This window comes from Podarcis cretensis (genome assembly GCF_951804945.1).
Source record: "Podarcis cretensis genome assembly, chromosome: 13".
NCBI lineage: Eukaryota > Metazoa > Chordata > Lepidosauria > Squamata > Lacertidae > Podarcis > Podarcis cretensis.
Window position 1 is genome coordinate 37,319,042 of NC_137182.1, and position 18,663 is coordinate 37,337,704.

Genomic DNA, 18,663 nt, shown 5'->3' on the forward strand with positions numbered 1-18,663 from the left:
AAATAAAAAAAAATGAGTATTTGGTGGTAAATATATACAATCTCAAACCGTCTCAGAATTCCCATAAAAACTAGGCAGGGCCGGCACCTGGTGGGCTTCTTGGGGGGAGGGCTATTCCATAGCTGTGGTACCACCACAAAGCAAGCCGTGTCAGAAAACACTCATAAATAATAATAATAATAATAATAACAATAATAATAATATCTTTATTGTCATTGCCCCCTCTCGGGGACAACGAAATTACTTGGCTGCTCCATCCACCCAGGTAGGGCACTCCACTCAAAATCAGAACAACTATAAAAACACTAATTAAAACAATACAGTATAATACAGCAAGGAAGATTAGATGACTTTCAAAGTCCAGGTTTCCCATTCAGGGCCGAGATCGCTCTGGAGAAGAAGCTGTTCTTGAGACGGCTCGTTCTTGTCTTCATCGTCCTGTATCTCCGTCCCGACGGCAGGAGCTCGAAGAGACAGTGACCAGGATGCGATGGATCTTTTACTATGTCCTCATTCAGCAGCAGGCGAACCCCAGAGAAGAAGAGTTTGGATTTGATATCCCGCTTTATCACTCCCCTAAGTAGTCTCAAAGCGGCTAACATTCTCCTTTCCCTTCCTCCCCCACAACAAACACTCTGTGAGGTGAGTGGGGCTGGGAGACTTCAGAGAAGTGTGACTGGCCCAAGGTCACCCAGCAGCTACATGTGGAGGAGCGGAGACGCGAACCCGGTTCCCCAGATTACGAGTCTACCGCTCTTAACCACTACACCACACTGGCTCTCTCTGTAGAGAAGAGCCCCAATATCTGATCTTAATAGAAGAGGGAAGTGCATGTAGTGGGAGCCAGACTCTCCAAATGTCCCTATTTTCCAGGGGCAGCCCCAGATTTACAGAAGTCATCCCTGTTCCCGGTTTGATCCCAGAATGCCGTGCTTTTCCTTAGGACGTCCCTATTTTCACCAGAGAAATGTTGGCGGGTATGGATTTATGTGACCCCACTGAGCCAAGGATAACTATACAGTGGTACCGTGGGTTAAGTACTTAATTCATTCCGGAGGTCCGTTCTTAACCTGAAGCTGTTCTTAACCTGAAGCACCACTTTAGCTAATGGGGCCTCCTGCTGCTGCCATGCTGCCGGAGTACGATTTCTGTTCTCCTCCTGAAGCAAAGTTCTTAACCAGAGGTAATATTTCTGGGTTAGCGGAGTTTGTAACCTGAAGCGTATGTAACCCGAGGTACCACTGTACAACCTTTAGAAGATATCCAAAGGCAGCCTTGTATAGGGAAGGTTTTTTTAAATGTTTAATTGTTTTAATATGTTTTTACTTATGTTGCAAGCTGCCCAGAGTGGTTGGGGCAACTCTGTCAGATGGGGAGGGTATACATAATAATAAAATATATATAATATTGGAGGGTATGGTGGGAACAGGTAAATTACTAACCAGGCCCAGACCGTTTAGCATGCTGTGGAATGAGAAGAACTGTGGTACCTCGGGTTAAGTACTTAATTCGTTCTGGAGGTCCGTACTTAACCTGAAACAGTTCTTAACCTGAAGCACCACTTTAGCTAATGGGGCTTCCTGCTGCCACCGCACCGCCAGAGCAAGATTTCTGTTCTTATCCTGAAGCAAAGTTCTTAACCTGAAGCACTATTTCTGGGTTCACGGAGTCTGTAACCTGAAGCGTATGTAACCTGAGGTACCACTGCAAATGGAGAGGCAGTTCAGTGGAGCAAGAATAGGTCTCTGTGGCCCATGAAGAAGTAAGGCAGAGAGTTATAAGGCTAGAACACCAGCCTGAGCTTTCAGTAAGCGTTGAGAGCTGCCATCGGCCACTGATTCTGAATGGGAGGAGTGGCATTGTTCCATTAGGGTGGGGGAACACATTTCATCTCAAGGGCCACATGCCCTTATAGGCAACCTTCTGGGGGCCACATGCCACAGAGGTAGGCAGGGCCAAAGTTCAAAGGCACATTCCAGCACTCAAGGAGGGTGAGAAGCAGGACTGGCGGACAGTGTGGCTGGGAAGGTTGTATAGCCTGGGAAGAGAACCAAAGTCCGGCTACAGAGGCCCGGAGAGTCTCCATTGGCTCCCAGCTCTGAGTTTCTCCAGCCCTGCTCTATTCCTTGCCATCTCTGGGATAGGGACCCTTCACAGCTGTGTAGAAGAGGGAGTTCTAGCGGGTAGAGTTTGTCCTACTCTATGGTGAAAACTCTCCCTTCTTTGCATTCAGAGCTGCTGCAAAAAGCAAGTTAACGTTGGATCGGCAGGGCCAATAAAGACTCTCTTTGCTACCTCTTTTGGTTCACTTGCAAGACAATCGCTGGCCAGAATTCAACACAGACGTGAAACTCATTTATTTCAAATGGCCTCAGGTGAGACACGGCCTTTCTCAAAGCAACTGCAAATGCTAACCAGGCCAGCAAAAGAGAAACACACTTCTGCCATTCGCGTGATCACTCATCCTTGGTGGAGAGGAAGTCAGGAGGGGACCCCTGAGCTTGCTGGAGGCTGTGGGGTCCTCCTACAGTCTCTGATGAACATCGCTTTTAAATTACGGGGAAACACGTGCACACTAACACCAACAATGCACGCGCCATTACATGCACAAAACCCGCTATTTCCTTGCCTCCCATCTGTTCCCTACTATCAGTTTGGGTGTATGTGCACAGACAGTTTAAAAGGGATCATTTTTATGGTGGATGTTACAGTCCTGATTCTCCCAAAAGTAAATTATATATATATATAATGAAGCAAGCTGGAGAACAAGCCTCTACAGTGCATTTTTCTACTTTTTGCTACAGAAATTCACACCACAGGGAACATTAATGCAGTCGGGAGTGGGAGTCTTCTTGCGGAGATGCAAGACCGCAGGCACCAACAACATCTAAAGATCAGGGGGAAACACACAGCACCCATCTGAAAAAGAAAAGAGAGAAAATTCAGAGGACTATGCCAAAAGCAATGTCTGGCTGCACCTTATGAGCTAATGTGGTGTGGAGGCGAAGAGACAGATCCACAAATCAAGAAGGCCCTGGTTGGAATCTCACCACTGCCATGAACTCAGCAAGCACAATCTCTCAGGCTCAGTCCCTCTTACCAGCCATAATGGGTGTGTGTGTGTGTGTAATAATACTGAGCTACATTAGAGGGGTGTTATAAGGATTATGACTAGATAATAATGGATGTAAAATGTTCTGAACGCTTGATAGTGTTATGCAAATGTTAATTATTGTATCTTGGCTGTGAGTCCTGGAAGACTTGCAAGTTTCGGAAGTTGGAATTAGAGAAGAATATGCAAGAAAGACTGTTTTTTGAGCTTGAATGAACAGTGTGGATTTACAATGGTTACACTGGTTAATAATAACCATTATTATTATTATTATTTTTGCATATCATGCTTTCCCCTTACAGACAGAACCTATTTGCTGTAAGCGTGGAACACACACCAACATTTGGTGGCAAGAGAACCTAAAGGAGCTGGAAACCATTGCAGCACAGCCAGAGTCTAAATGCAGGCAGCCCCGTATGTTTAAAGTTATTCATCACTTGTAAAATTCCCGTCTTGCGGAACTACACATGGTTGCTTCCGTGCAAGCCTTGAAGGCTCATTTATTCCCAAAGTGTTTATGCTACTTGATCCCTGAGTCTCTGAGTTTCCTGTTATTTAGTCACGGGGTCATTGCTCAAATGCAATTGGCTTCGGTCTTCTCTCATTTCTGTACACCACCTTGCGAAGGCTATGCCTGAAAAGGGCTGCACATAAACCCTTTAAATAATTAAATAAATGTGCCTATTCAGATTTACTCATTAGCAAGATCCACTGGGGTCTCAGACTCATAGAAATGTAGAGCTGGAATCGACCCCGAGGGTCATCTAGTCCAGCCCCCTGCAAGGCAGGAATCTCAACTAAAGCATCCCATGACAGATGGCCATCCAACCTCTGCTTAAAAACCTCCAAGGGAAGGAGTCTGATCCACTGCTGAGCAGCTCTTACTGTCAGGAAATTCGTCCTGGTGTTTAGTCGGAACCTCTTTTCTCAGAACTTGAATCCATTGGTTTGTGTCCTAGCCTCCGGAGCAGGAGAAAACAAGCTTATTCCACGTGACAGCCCTATTTGAAGGTGGCTATCATCTCACCTCTCAGTCTCCTCTTTCCCAGGCGAAACATCCCCAGCTCCCTCCCTTGAGAGCCAGTGTGGTGTAGTGGTTAAGAGCGGTAGTCTTGTAATCTGGGGAACCGGGTTCGAGTCTCCGCTCCTCCACATGCAGCTGCTGGGTGACCTTGGGCTAGTCACACTTCTTTGAAGTCTCTCAGCCCCACTTACCTCACAGAGTGTTTGTTGTGGGGGAGGAAGGGAAAGGAGAATGCTAGCCGCTTTGAGAATCCTGAAGGGGAGTGAAAGGCGGGATATCAAATCCACTCTTCTTCTTCTTCTTCTTCAACCATTCCTCATAAGGCTTGGTTTCCAGACCCTTTTGTCATCTTGGCTGCCTGCCTCTGCACACGTTCCAGCTTGTCAATGTCCTTCAATGAGGTTCATTGAGGCTTACTCCCAGGACTGCAGCTGTTATGTACTGAAGTTCTCACCCTGGGCCAGCAGGACACCCTGGTCGAGGGTGCACATCGATCTTGCTGCCCCCTTCATGGCCGGACCTTTATGGTAGTGGTGGACGCCTATTCCAAATGGCTGGAGGTGGCCCTGATGCCCTCCACCACTACCGAGGCCGTCATCCGGGTGCTGCAAGGCCTCTTTGCCATGCATGGGTGTCCTGATGTCCTTGTCTCCGACAACGGACCACAGTTCACGTCAGGCACTTTTGAGCGGTATCTTTTGGGACTGGGCATCCGCCATGCCCTAACGGCACCATTTCATCCATCCAGCAACAGGCAAGCGGAGAGAATGGTGCGCTCAGCAAAAGAGGCACTGGGGGTCTGGCAGAGTTTCCAAGTGCCCAACTTATTTAAAGGACTATGTTGCTGGACATATAACACTGTCGGTCTAATGCAAGTATGTGAAATGTAACCAATATGCTTTTGTGCCTAATTGAACCATTACGTGTAGTGCTGTATATAAGGAAACCATTACAATTGTAACTAACACTTTATCTCGGTGGGGAGGGGTTTTATGTACTGAAGTTCTCACCCTGGGCCAATAGGGGGATACTGTAGGTAGTTTTCACTCAAGTCCACATATGCAAATAAGGAATTGAAAGTGACATTCAATGATTGAATAGTTACAGAAAGTTGCTACTGTTGCTTTGTAGCGGAGCTCTATATAAGCAGGTTGGCTGAACCCTTCAGTTCAGTTCTATTCTGGGTCTGAGAATAAACAAGAGCTGTTTGAAGAATCGCTGTGTCGTCTGATATGTTCACCCACAACTTAACAGCAGCCTTAATAGTATTATAGTTCTTAGTGAACCATATGCCTTCTTCTTCCCAAGTCGGATGTGCTAGAGACCAAACTTTTTTTTTAAATGAAAGCTGGACTTTGAGGGAGGAAGCCCCACAGAATATCCCCTCCTCTGGCTGCAGCCCTTCCACAGCAATGCTGTCCCTTGTGATTGTAGCCCAATGCATAGCACATGTGTTTGTGTATCCCATACCATCTCCCTTACCTCACACACTGCTCAAGCTTGTCCTGCGGTGGTCTCAAATTTCTTCTTGCGCCCTTCCATGCCGCTCAAAGCGTCAATGTTCTTCCGCCAGTCCCCAACCTCCCGATTCTCCTGCAGGAGGACAAACGAGGTTGATTGAGAGAGCCAATTCTCCTCCAATAGGTGGGCCAATGTCTGATAGGCGGAGCCAAAGCCAATGGTAGGCGGTGCTAAATACATCTAGTCCCTCCTCCTTCTCCCTGCTGAGTTCTACAAGGGCGGCACTGAGAATGAGCAGCAGGAGGAAGCTGGCAAACAAGAGCCACCCTCTGGGTTCATTTCAAGTAAGAAGGCAGGACAGGTGGGGACGGGCCAAGGCAGAATGGAGGTTGGTGGGGCAGTGGGCTGGCTTCCACGGAAGATGCTCCCATAATGCTATTTGAAGGAAGTAAAGAGGTGTGCCTTCCCTTCCAGGACCTCCTCCTGTAACACCATAATCTAAAATTATCAAAGCGCACCACTATGTACATGGAATATTCTCCGTGCTACAGTGACAGGAACGGAAGGAAAGAAAAATGCAGAGGAGGAGGAGCAGGAGGAATCTGGCAAGGTGGTGAGAATATTTAGAGGAGAACCGTTGGCAGACAATGCAGGTTTGTGAAAATTTATGTCCATCCATGCCAACTGCTGTAACTATCCATGGTACTTAGCTGGTAGTCCCAGCAGCGTGGCCTGAAAGCACATGATACAGTCACGTGGGTCTCGCTGAGTGAGTGTGCTATGCCTTTAAAGTACACCCGAAGCACATTTCCACCCTCAAAGAATTTTGGCAGTATAGCTTGTTAAGGGGTTGCTGGGAATTTTAACGCTGTGAGGGGTAAATGACAGTGCTCAGATTTTTTTTGCAGGGAGAAAATTTGTCCTGAATGTGCTTTAAAGGTACAGTATAGTGACCACTTGAGACCTCCAAGGACCTTAAGCATCATTATGAAATGTTATGAAATCATTATTTACATATATATAAAAGGTAAAGGTAAAGGTACCCCTGACCATTAGGTCCAGTCGCAGATGACTCTGGGGTTGCACACTCATCTCGCTCTATAGGCCGAGGGAGCTGGCATTTGTCTGCAGACAGCTTCCGGGGCATGTGGCCAGCATGACTAAGCCGCTTCTGGGGAACCAGAGCAGCGCACGGAAAAGCTGTTTACCTTCCTGCCGGAGGGGTACCTATTTCTCTTCTTGCACTTTGATGTGCTTTTGAACTGCTAGGTGGGCAGGAGCTGGGACCAAACAACAGGAGCTCACCCTGTTGCAGGAATTTGAACTGTGGACCTTCCGATCGGCAAGCCCTAGGCTCTGTGGTTTAGACCACAGTGCCACCTGCTTCCCTATTTACACACACACACACACGTACACGTATGTAAATACATCTAAGACTGCAAAGAAGAGACCAAATTCTAAATCCCTGTTTGCAGAAGTCAAATCCTAATAACCTCCCCAGCAACCATTATTTAACAAAATAATTCAAAATTCATGCAAGGTCTGAACAGCCAGCAACATAGGGTCTCGGTCTCGGTCTCTTTTCTCCTCTCATTACCACAATCAGATGCAAAGGAGTGAAGGAATCCTTTTTTAAAAAAGAACCGCATAGAAGAATGTTTTTTGGAAGATGCAGCTGCTTGTCATGCAGGAGTGAAGAAAGCTATTCCTGCCCAAACCTCTCTGTCTCCCTCCCTCCCTCCCTCTCTCACCCACACCCACCCACCACTAGTTGCTGTCAGGGGTGGAGTTAAGGCTGTGTGAGCAGTCTGCATGCACTGGGCATTGAGCCAAGGGGGCACAGATCACAAAGCCCAGTAGGCAAGGTGCTGGCCTTTGGGAAGGAGGCATGAGGCCCTGGCAGGGTCCTAGAGTCCTCCCTGCTGCTTCCCAAAGCCTAGTTAGCACTTTCCCAGCTTGGGGAAATGGGTGGGAGGGCTCTAGGACCCTGCCAGAGCCCTCACACCTGCTTCCCAAAGGAGAAAGTAGTGGGTGGGAGAGGGGGCACCCAATTTGGGCTTTGCACAGGGTGCCATAGTACCCAAGTCCACCCCGGTTGTTGTTCATAGGATCAAAGGAAGCTGCTTTCTGGGCATCAGACTGGCACCGGCTCTCCAGGGTTTCAGACAGGCACTGCCTAGAGGGTGATCCTGGGAACTTCTGCCTACAACGCACAGGCTCAGCCATTGAGCTGTTGCATTTCCAAGCAGAGAGGCCGAGGCTGGGAAAAGAGATGGCAAGCCTACATCCCCAGGGAGTGGGAGAGTCTCTGGGGTCTGGGCACTTCCAGGCCGTTAGTTTTTTTGCAGGACAGATTCAAGCACATACTGAAGCTTCAGGTTTCTTGCCATTAAAGTTGCATGCTTCCCCATCGTCCAAACTACCCCGAAGACCAGTGGGAAGGATCAATTTCCCTACATCATGTAACCCTAGAGAACATGGGGTTTTTAAAGACCCCTCAACCACTCTTCCATCTCCTGCACTTTACCCTCCTCTATGTCCCACCAATCCCACCAGCCTCCTCACCTTCTCAGTGTCGTCTTTTTTGACCTGCTTGAGATTGGCTCGGAGATCCATGGAGACTTTGTGCTTAGAGCCTAGAAGGGCCTGCATCATGGCGTCAGCAGAGAGCCGGACGCGGCGGAGAGCTGGGCGCTTAAACTTGCCTCGCAGGTCAAAAATCTTCTGGTTCAAATCCTGGATCTGGAAAGCAGGGACCAAAAGAGCGTCAACATTTGAAAACTAGAGAAGAGTCGCTGCTGTGCTGAGCAGGGTATGTGTGCTAAAAATTCCTGTGCTCCATGGTTTTCTCAGATTCTATCGCCAATTTTCCCAGCAAAGAATATACATGAGCATCTGCAACTATAAAAGGCTGCCTCAGGTTGTTACAGCCCAGCTGGGATTACAGGGGGGGGGGAGGGGGATGTATGCAACCGGTAGCTAATAAACACAGTTAAGACCTTCCTGCCACAAATTTGTTCAGTCCTCTGATAAAAGTCTGCATTACTGCTTGGAAAATTGAAATGATCTGAAAGGGAGGGAAATGGCTACAGCAATGGACTGACTCAAACTCAGCCCTTACTTATCATGCAAATATAAAAACTGGACCAGGACTGACACCTAGTGGCTACCATCAGTACTTCATTCCCCCCCCCCCTACATTGGAACCTTTTGAGGTCACGTCTTCTACAAAATACATTTAAATCAGCATCAACACACACTTAAAGCAGTGTTTTAGCACTTTAAACAGTCATGGCAAAGGAGCCTAGGAACTGTTGTGGGTTAAAAGTGCTGCGAGTTGTTAGGAGACCCCTATTATCCTCGTAGAACTACAATTCCCAGATTGTTAAAGCAATCAATGGTACAGTGGGTTAGTGCGCCTGGATATTAACAAGAAGGTTGGTGGTTCAAGACCACCCAGGAACGGCCGTGAGCAGGATTCCTGCATTTGCAGGGGGCTGGACTAGATGACCCTCCAGGTCCCTTCCAACTCTACAATTCTATGATCCCCAGGGAGCTCTGGCGATTGCCACTCTCTGCAGCCCCACATGCAGGTGTCTTGAACCCACCTCATTGATGCTCTTGTTGACTCGGGCCTCCATGTCATAGCGCTCCTCATCAACCTTGCCAATCTTCTCATGGAGCTGCCGGCACATCTCCTGTGAGTTGGCAAGAAGAGGGTGTGACTACGTCAAACGAGGCTTAAGCCAACTTCAGCCCCTCCAAATGCTGTTAGACTACAAATCCCACCAGCCCCAGCCAACAAGCTGAAATCCAAAAACAAATGGAGAGCCTTTTCCTGCCTAATCCTGACTCATGGCAGCCAGGTCAGGATTAGGCTGACCCAGGGTTCAGGCACAAAAGGAGGCTCGGACACAATAGAGAAGAGTGTTCACTGAACATGTGGAAATCTCAGAACAAGAAAAAGAAATCTGTCACCAAATAAAAAAAATTTTTTAAAGCCAATTAGGAGACAGATGAATGGGCAAGCACATGAATATTGCGCTTTAATACCCCCCAAAATATGGGGTGGGAGGGGAAAGGCAATTAGGCTGACAGCTGAGCTGGGATTTGATTTGCTGGCGCCTATGCCTGTCCTTTCGGAGGGACGCAGGTGGCGCTGTGGGTTAAACCACAGAGCCTAGGACTTGCCGATCAGAAGGTCGGCGGTTCGAATCCCCGCAACGGGGTAAGCTCCCATTGCTCAGTCCCTGCTCCTGCCAACCTAGCAGTTCGAAAGCATGTCAAAGTGCAAGTAGATAAATAGGTACCACTCTGGCGGGAAGGTAAACGGCGTTTCAGTGCGCTGCTCTGGTTTGCCAGAAGCGGCTTAATCATGCTGACCACATGACCTGGAAGCTGTACGCCGGCTCCCTCAGCCAATAAAGCGAGATGAGAGCCGCAACCCCAGAGTCGGCCACGACTGGACCTAATTGTCAGGGGCCCCTTTACCTTTATGCCTGTCTTTTCAGCTGCTGAACCAGAAAGATGCTCAGTTCACCCCACAAATGGGGAATGCGTCCTGAGTTCTCTTTTCTTATTACATCTATCTTCACCTGTTGGCATTGACCACCTTGGCCCAGCCCCATCCTCCCTCCCTCCTGGGTTACCTGCAGTTCTGTGAGGCCGAGGCCTGCTAGTTCTAAAGGGGTGCAGTGGTCAGAGAGGTACCGCTCTTTCTCCTGGGCACACTCTTCTTCCTCCTTTTCCATTTCATGCTTTGCCACCTGGAGCATCAATGCCTGAGACAAAGGACGGACACATTGCCTGATTGAGTATCTCTAGTCTCATGCTTTTTCTCCAACGCCACAAACCTGCCAAGGCCCAATCCATCTTTGTGTGTCCACTGCGCCTCCTTGCCTCTTCCAGTCTCCTGAAATCTTGTCCACTTAGATACTAGTGGAGGCTGGAAGCACACTAGATCGAGTGTGGACTCCCTTGGCCATTCAAATCTCTGCGCAAAAAGTTTTCCAACATTACCTTGAGTTGTAATTTCCGAGAAGCTGTTATCTTGGATTTTCTCTGTGGTGGAACAAAAGGAAAAGATGTCTTGTGTGAGGAAAAGATGTGGGAGAGAGAAGCGAGCTTCTTAAAATTACAGGAATAACTGTTCTAACAAATAAAACAAAATATAGAAGGTTTGGCAGATGAAGTTCACTCTCACTGTCAAGGCAGACAGTTCAATAGGGAAGGAAGGAAGCAGGAACTTTCACCTCACCAACTGGTCTACCTTTAGGCCTGGTTTATAGATGCCTCAGAATTGAGAGATCCAAATCCCAAAGAAAGAACCCTGTGCATTTCGGAGGAAGGGTTTGATACTAAATAAATAAAAGCTATCTACTCTGGCTCTTGGTGGCTTGTTTGTTTGCTTATAATGGATTAGTTACAGACTTCCAGACTAATGCTATTTTTGTGCGGGATTCATTCAAACATACCAGCAAATTCAGGTTGCCCAATCACAGGTGACCTGGAAAGTCTTGCACAAGAAATCCACTCCCCAAAAATATCAGACTTACTTACTGCTCTAAGGAGAGGGACCAGAAAATGTAGCAGCAAGTATGGGATTAACGCTTGCTTTTAGGCCTATAAATTCAGCCCCACATGCTGTTTTACTGGGGATGGAAGGGTGTGTCAATTTTGGTTCTCTGAGTTTCTCATTTGTCCAAACTTAAATTCAGTTCTCCACATTTCTGCATCAATTTGTGCATTTTTTCCTTAATAATAATAAAAATCCCTCATGAAAATTCAGCAACATTTCAGTACAGGGGAGGAGCAGAGAGAGAAAAAATGCCATGGTGTGTCTGCAGCAGCACAACTGGATGCCTTCATCTGCCCCAGCTGCAACAAAACATGTCTCTCCTGTATCGCTCTCTACAGCCACAACCTTGCAGTGGTTAGACTTCACTCCCAAGGGTACACTCCTCCATTGTCTCATGAGACAGAAGAATGCCTATCAACCAACCTGTACTACGAATTTCTCCTAATAAACACATTTTGCATGTGGTTTTGACTAAAATACATTTTTTTGCAGGCAACTTCCCCTAGTATAATTCACTTTCATATATTACTTTCATTGATATATTCATTTTTGTGTACACTTTCCCCTAATATATGCAGTCTTGTAATCACTGCCTGTTTGGAGAACTGGACTGCAAAATTCAGACGGATGTGAATGTCAGAAGACAGCTGCGTTTCGGTTTGTGTATTGTTTCAAGAAAGTGTGAATTGGGCAGATTCGCCTTTAAATGGGAAATTCCTTCGGCGTCCCTCCTGCTTTGCTTTAAAGCAGGCATGGCCGAACTTGGCCCTCCAGATGTTTTGGGACTACAACTCCCATCATCCCTAGCTAACAGGACCGGTGGTCAGGGATGATGGGAACTGTAGTCCCAAAAACATAAGGAGGGCCAAGTTTGGCCATGCCTGAAGGATATCCCTTTAAAGAACTCACTTTGTCATGCGGCTCAATCGCATAGGCTCGATAGTTGGCGGAAGATTTCCTGCGGAGAGGAGGGACAGCGGCAGGCGGGGGAGGTGGGTGGGCCGACTTGGGTGGCGGTGGCTGTGGCTCCTTTTTGGTCTCCACTATTGTTTCTTCTGTTTCCTCCTCCGCGTATTCTTCCTCCTCCTCTTCCTCATACTGCAAGAATAAAGAAACCATTACTTTCATTATGTTCATCGGCATACTGCCTTCAACAAATTCTATAGGAAGCACACGGAAGAGGGTTGGAGGAGTAATGGTACTTAAGAGGTGTCTGAGTTTTAGAGAGGGTTTATTGTGGGAATGGGGGGCGGGTGGAGGGAGGTGGCGTAACTCCACCATTCATTCACATTCTTTGGATTCCGGATTTATTTATTGGATTTATATACTGGGTTTCTGCCAAAGCACACACTCAGCCCTGCTTTTAGTATCAGGATTCATTCCTGGAACATATGGAATCATGATAAAGAAGAGCACCACTGAACACGTGCAGAGTGCATGTTCTCCAGTGTAATGTGACCACAACATGCTTACACACGTTAGCAATTAAGAGGGACGTTTTCAGGGCAGCGCAGGTGACGCCCCAGGAATGCCGGGACCCCTGAACACCTCTTTTCAAAAATTATTATTATTATTATTATTATTATTATTATTATTATTAATAATAATAATTTATTTATACCCCGCCCATCTGGCTGGGCCTCCCCAGCCACTCTGGGCGGCTTCCAAAAAAATATTAAGTGCTGGTGCAACACATTACTAAATATTTTAAAGGCAAAGACTTTGCAAACAGCCTAATATTTCATTTTTTAAAAGTTCCCTTTATGCATTAATAAAGGATTTTCAAGAAAGCACAAAAATATCATAACCAAAAATAAAGATCAGTGTTTATTTTTCATCAGGTTTGAGAATGTTCCTTTGCTAGTACTTACTGTGATCTCTTCCCTGTGAAAGATAGAAAGGCACAGGTGAGTCAGACTGAATAGGAGCCTCTGATTCATATATCCTGCCTTTACCACCCCCCCCCCCCCCGGCAGGTCTTAGGAGTGCTTTTTAAAGTGCACTTGTCCCTACAGCCCACCAACTTTCATCAACATCCAAAACGCACACACACACACCCCTCCAGTTAATAAACAAAAATGACTCACTCTTCTGCCATGGTGAGAAATCAAACTTCAAGTATTCTGGGGGAAATCAAAACAAATATATTACTATTCCTTTTATACACACGTGTACCTTCTTTACTATTAATCTGTGGTGCGCAAGCTTATTTCTAACGCTTCCACAAGGGATTGCAAGGGAGAAAAGGATTAGATATTTAACCCCAAGGTACTAGGGTTTAAGACTGCCTCAACATCATGTCTTTTGACTCAGTCCCAGGTTATTAGGTTCATAATCTCTGCTCTCAGATCTGTAGCTACAAAATGACAATTCAGTGGTATGGGGAAGGTACTTTTCACATGTTCAGAGACTCTCTGCTACTACTTCATGTATTCCTGGCATTCAAAATATTTATCTCTTTAAAAACAGCTCCTTGCTTGGTGGGGCACTTGCCCTGCTCTGGAGGCACTGTATTTTTCGCTCTATAAGACGCACCAGACCATAAGATGCACCTAGTTTTTGGAAGAGGAAAACAAGAAAAAAAAATTCTGAATCTCAGAAGCCAGAACAGCAAGAGGGATCGCTGCACAGCGAAAGCAGCGATCCCTCTTGCTGTTCTGGCTTCTGGGATAGCTGTGCAGCCTGCATTCGCTCCATAAGACGCACACACATTTCCCCTTACTTTTTAAGAGGGAAAAAGTGAGTCTAATAGAGCAAAGAATACAGTATGTCTTTTTGTACCTGGCTGTGGTTGGTGGATCTCGGGATTCAGTTTTAAAAAAGAAGTAGATTTCACAAGCCCAGAATCTGCCCTCCCCTTGTCAGAACCATCTGGTACATAAACAGCTCCACACACAGAAAAAAAGGGGTTTGCCTACAATCAAAGGAACTCTAAATGTACACTTAAAACATCTTAAGCACATGCCTAATAATGTGTGAAGGCAGAAAAAAAATGTGTATTGTCTGCAGCTCTGTCATTTCACACCTTTCAAACCTGAATTTGCCTTTTAATCCTGTATGAAATGGCCTGGAGCTGTCCAGGGGACTGAATTACCATGTGCTAAAATGTGCAGAAATGCTGAGGGGAGGGGGCGGGAGGAAATGCAAGGTTTATATGGTGATGATCATCTTTCTCCAAAGCATGGCGTGTCAACAGGCCTTCACTGGGGAGCTCAGAATGTGCTAGAACTTGTTCTTGTTCCTGCCCACTACAGACCCTGCACATATTTCTCTGAATCATGTACAAGATACACTGTTATCACTGGAGCTCTTCAGAGCAGCTAAATTTGTGCTGTCTTATCACTTCTAAAACGGGGCCAGGCCATTCCACAGGGAGGCAATGAGAAAAAGGCTGAGGCAGAGAGAGAGAGAAAGAGAGAGAGAACGAGAACCACAAAACCAAAGCTAGATGGGACGAGGTCAGTTCAGGCACATCTCTGCCCCCCTACATTTTGTGTGTGGCAGAGATGGTATAGGTTTTATTTTCAAAAGTGATCCCCTCAGCCAGTGCAGAAAGTGCAACGTTTCTTAGAAAGGGATGGATTGGGGATTAATTCCCCACACTTGCAGAAGGGCTAATATTTGTGCCAGCCTGCCTTAAAAGAAATTATTTCCCTCAGGCTCAGAAATGGGGTGGGGGAAATCTCACAGCCTTGGAGCAAAAAATACAGAGGCAGCCATCTCTCTGCCTCCCCTACACCCCCAGAGCTGCAAAGGGACGCCTTTATTCTTAGCGCTAGGTGTGAAACCAACCATTCAGCACCCTTTCTAGAGACATCTGCTGCCAGCAACAGCCAGAAATGCAGCAGGAGGGGCCTGCGAGGCCTTCGCCCGCTTTTCTTCAAAGAGATCTCTTCTCTGTCTGTCTTTCTTCTCCCTCATGCAAAGAGAACTGCGCTGCCAACGACTCTTTAAGACTGACCTAGGTTTACTTTAAGCCAACCCAACAGGTCCATCTCAGATTTGAGGGGGCCTTATGTATGAGCAGCCTTACCTGACAGCAGTGGGAAGCAGGGGCTCAGGAAGGGGTCAATGGTGGGCTGTGGTGGGGCGCCAAGTTCTTGGCAGCTGCTCAGGGCAAGTGCAAGTAATTTTGCCACCTGAGGCCAAGGACAAGATGGCGACCGCCATGCCATATGCTGAAGATGACTAGAATGGTAGTTAATTCTTATTAGAGGGTGGAAAGGGGGCCCTCATACACAGCTATGCCCTGTAACACCTTGTTACTGCTACCCCCTTGCCCTGTTACATGAGGAGGCTGTCTCATTCTACCTAATGGCTGGGCCAGCCCTTGCAACATACTGACACGGGATCTGCCACCCAGTATCCTAGGTCAGGAAGGATTGCCTCATCTACACCCTCTTTAAGAGGAGGCATCATTTCCTTCTCATAAGAGAATAGCTCCAGCAGATAAATTGGCAGCTTGGTTGTTGTTGTTTTTTTTTAAAGAAGAATGCATATAATATAATTTAGGCAATTATATGTTTCTTCAGCTACAGGGTTGGGTAGCTTACTAGTAAGTTAAAACAATACAATAGTCAAATCAATTTAAGACACAGCAAGAACAGTGACGACAGGATTGGAAGTTCAGGGCAATTAAGAACCAGGGATAGGTGCCTTCTACTGTTTACACCTATTAAGAACCCATTTTATGATCTTCCTGTTTTCAATTGTCAGCCGCTTGGAGAGTTCCCCATGAAGGCAGCAATGGTGGCTGGTGCTCACTGGGGTGGGGGGTGGGCGGGGTGGAAAGCAGGGATCCCAACTGGGGATGGAGCCCGAGGCGACGAAAGACAGGACCAACTACTACTAGTCTTGCCCCTATCTTCCTCCTGACTGCCGAGTTCTATAAGGGGCAAAACTGCGACTGAGATGGAGGAAGCTGACAGGCAGTGCCAGGCCATGGGATGGTTTTTAATTAGAAAGCATGCAGTTGGGGGCTGAGAGAGTGAGGTTGTTGGGCCAGCGCTCCATTCACCCTAATGGATTCACCTGCACTAAAGAGTTTCCATAATAGCATTTGAGAGTAGTAAAGAAATGCATGTTACCTTCTAAAGAGGCCCTTTTCTTGTGAGGCCATTAAGCCCATGCTCTAAAATGATATAACTACTGCACACAAAGAAAAAGAAAAACCCACAAAGCAGCTGAAGAGTATTTTGAGGTTGGGGAGGCAGCAGCGCCCCCATTCATCCTAATGGAGCAGCCTCCACAGGAAGACAGAAAAGCCCTGTGGGGGGGGGGGGAATGGAACCAAATAACTTGCAGAGCAAGTCCTAAACAGAAGTAACTGTTCATGTGAATATGTTCCGATTTAAAAAAAGGGGTCCTATTAGATGCATTTCAACTGCTTTAGAACAGTGGATGATGTTTTTAGAAGAAAGGTTTTAGAATTGGGGGGGGGCTCTCTGTGCTACCTGAGTTTCGTCCTTTGGGATGGGATGGGGACAAATAGATGAAATGTATACTACCTGTGTGCTTGCTTCTGTGTCCTGGGAATACCTACACAACTTGTAGTTTTTGCTGGTCTTGAAAAGTGACCCTGTAAAGAAAATAAAGCCTGATGCACCTTGTAAGCCTGCACAAATTCTATGACTGCGACAATCCCATGGCTATGGGTTCACATCCCCACTCACTCATGAAAGATCTCTGGGTGACCTTGCACAAGTCATTCACTCTCAGTCTAGCCTACCTCACAGGGTTGTTGTACACCACATTGAGCTCCTTGGAGGATATAAATGCAATTCAAGTTTTCTTTGTGACAATGTCTACCATGTGGAATTGTCTCTGCACTGAGATCAGGCAAGCACTATGGCTGTGGGGTGTTACTGTGATTTTTTGTTCTTCCTGATTTTGTTCCTTTTTTTAATGGATTTGGCGTTTTATTTTCAGAAACAGCTTTGGTATCGCTTTTTGTAAATGAAAAGCAGTATAGAAATATTTTAATAATACGTTAAATAAGTGATAATAGGATTGCAGTGTTATTGTACCTTATGACAGCTGCACTGACATTCCCATTGCCCTATAAAGGAGGGAAACATTTTCTCAGAAAATATTCAGGACGATTCCTTTTATCTTCATGGAGAAAAGGAGTATCTCTTTCAGTTTACACAGAATGATACCACCCTCCCTCCGCCCTGCATACACACACAGGCAAGCATGTTTTTAATTCCTCCCCACCTCCCAAACAGAACTGCCCCCCTTTACCTGATGTCTCTGGGAACTGGACGATGCACAGACGGTAGGGAAACAGGTTTTGAGTTACTGTACAGTCACCAAAATGGCTGGTGGCCTTTTATAAAGTAGACAGCTCAGCATCAGCGAAGCCTTTTAGGGAAGAAGGGGAACGGAATGCATTCCTCTGATAAGAAGTGGCACCAGACACTCACAGGAGAAGGGGAAAGGAAAGGGATGTCGTCGTCTTTGGTAGACTGAGCCCCCAAGGAAAGGACTGGCTCAGATTCAATCCTTCTTCCAACTTATAAACTTTGGCTTGGGAACGTCTGAACATAGGACTTGCAAAGTACCTTGCAAGACCATTCACTGCTATGTGGCCCTTAGAACATTGCCCAGAACAGAATATGGCCCTCAGGGTGAAAAAGGTTCCCCACCCCTGCTGTACACTTACAATCATTCTTGTGTGTGTGTGTGTGTGTGTGTGTATGTGTAAGAGAGAGAATGCAATCCAAGCATTAGATATGAACATCACAAAGAGAGCTGTGTTTGTGAACAGGTTGACTGCGAGCATTTATCTAGGAGTGTGAATGACTCCTCGTGCCAAGCCTGAACTCTCCATGAAGACGTATGCTAAACAGAGCAGCAGTTTTACCTGTGCGTGAGACAATCCTGGAGTTAAAGGCTGAGCAGAAATGAAACATGTTTTGTTAACAGCTGCTGTGCAGCATCTTAACACTGCAAACAGTCTGGAATCTTGCACCCTTCTCCAAAAAGCTCAGGGCAGCATGTAGGAAGAGATCACCAAGAGTTCTTTGGCGTATGAAGTTGTACCATTTTGAAAGATTGCAAAAGCCAGCACTTGGTTCCTTACAGCTGGCATGATAAAATGGTCCAGTGACCCCTCTTTTAGCCTAATCTACCACACAGAATTATGGCAAGTATAAATGGTGAGGGCAACACATACAGCCCTGAGCTTCTTGCAGAAAGGTGCAGGATAAAGATATCTCAAAGAGGTCTGTCCATCATGACTCATTTAGAGTCGGCTTCTCTGTTATAGTTCTGTTACTTTTTGTTTAAACCTTAAGATTTATACTGAGTTAGTAAGATTGCAACCCAGCCTGAGAATTTTGGATCAGGAAGGCTAAAGTTGTTATTTAATAATAATAATAATTCTGAATTGTCCATCCAGTCGGCTCCTAAGGCAACATACAATAGCAGCAACAAAATACAATAAAAGCAAAACATAATACGTCCTAAGACAAAAGAAACAAAAAC

At 46.3% G+C, this 18,663-nt stretch overlaps 1 protein-coding gene and 1 long non-coding RNA gene across 3 annotated transcripts; both read right to left on the minus strand.

Moving 5' to 3' along the window:
- Positions 1–192: 192 nt before the first annotated feature.
- LOC307201406 lies at positions 193–764 on the minus strand. The gene is made up of 2 exons (XR_013832704.1): positions 293–764; positions 193–251 (listed from the first exon to the last, which is right to left on the minus strand). It is a non-coding gene; the product is annotated as an uncharacterized lncRNA (long non-coding RNA).
- Positions 765–2,333: 1,569 nt separating this feature from the next.
- TNNI3 (troponin I3, cardiac type) lies at positions 2,334–17,513 on the minus strand. Of its 2 annotated transcripts, none has more exons than XM_079950580.1 (9): positions 17,419–17,513; positions 13,250–13,298; positions 12,085–12,273; positions 10,617–10,658; positions 10,247–10,378; positions 9,206–9,295; positions 8,163–8,339; positions 5,619–5,729; positions 2,334–2,919 (listed from the first exon to the last, which is right to left on the minus strand). In XM_079950580.1, the coding sequence occupies exons 5-8, from the start codon at positions 10,370–10,372 to the stop codon at positions 5,631–5,633; spliced, it is 492 nt and encodes a 163-aa protein (XP_079806706.1). In that variant the 5' UTR covers positions 10,373–10,378; positions 10,617–10,658; positions 12,085–12,273; positions 13,250–13,298; positions 17,419–17,513; the 3' UTR covers positions 2,334–2,919; positions 5,619–5,630. The 2 variants fall into 2 exon arrangements, with proteins under 2 accessions (XP_079806706.1, XP_079806707.1); XM_079950581.1 differs by lacking the exon at positions 17,419–17,513 and adding an exon at positions 16,683–16,759.
- Positions 17,514–18,663: the final 1,150 nt, after the last annotated feature.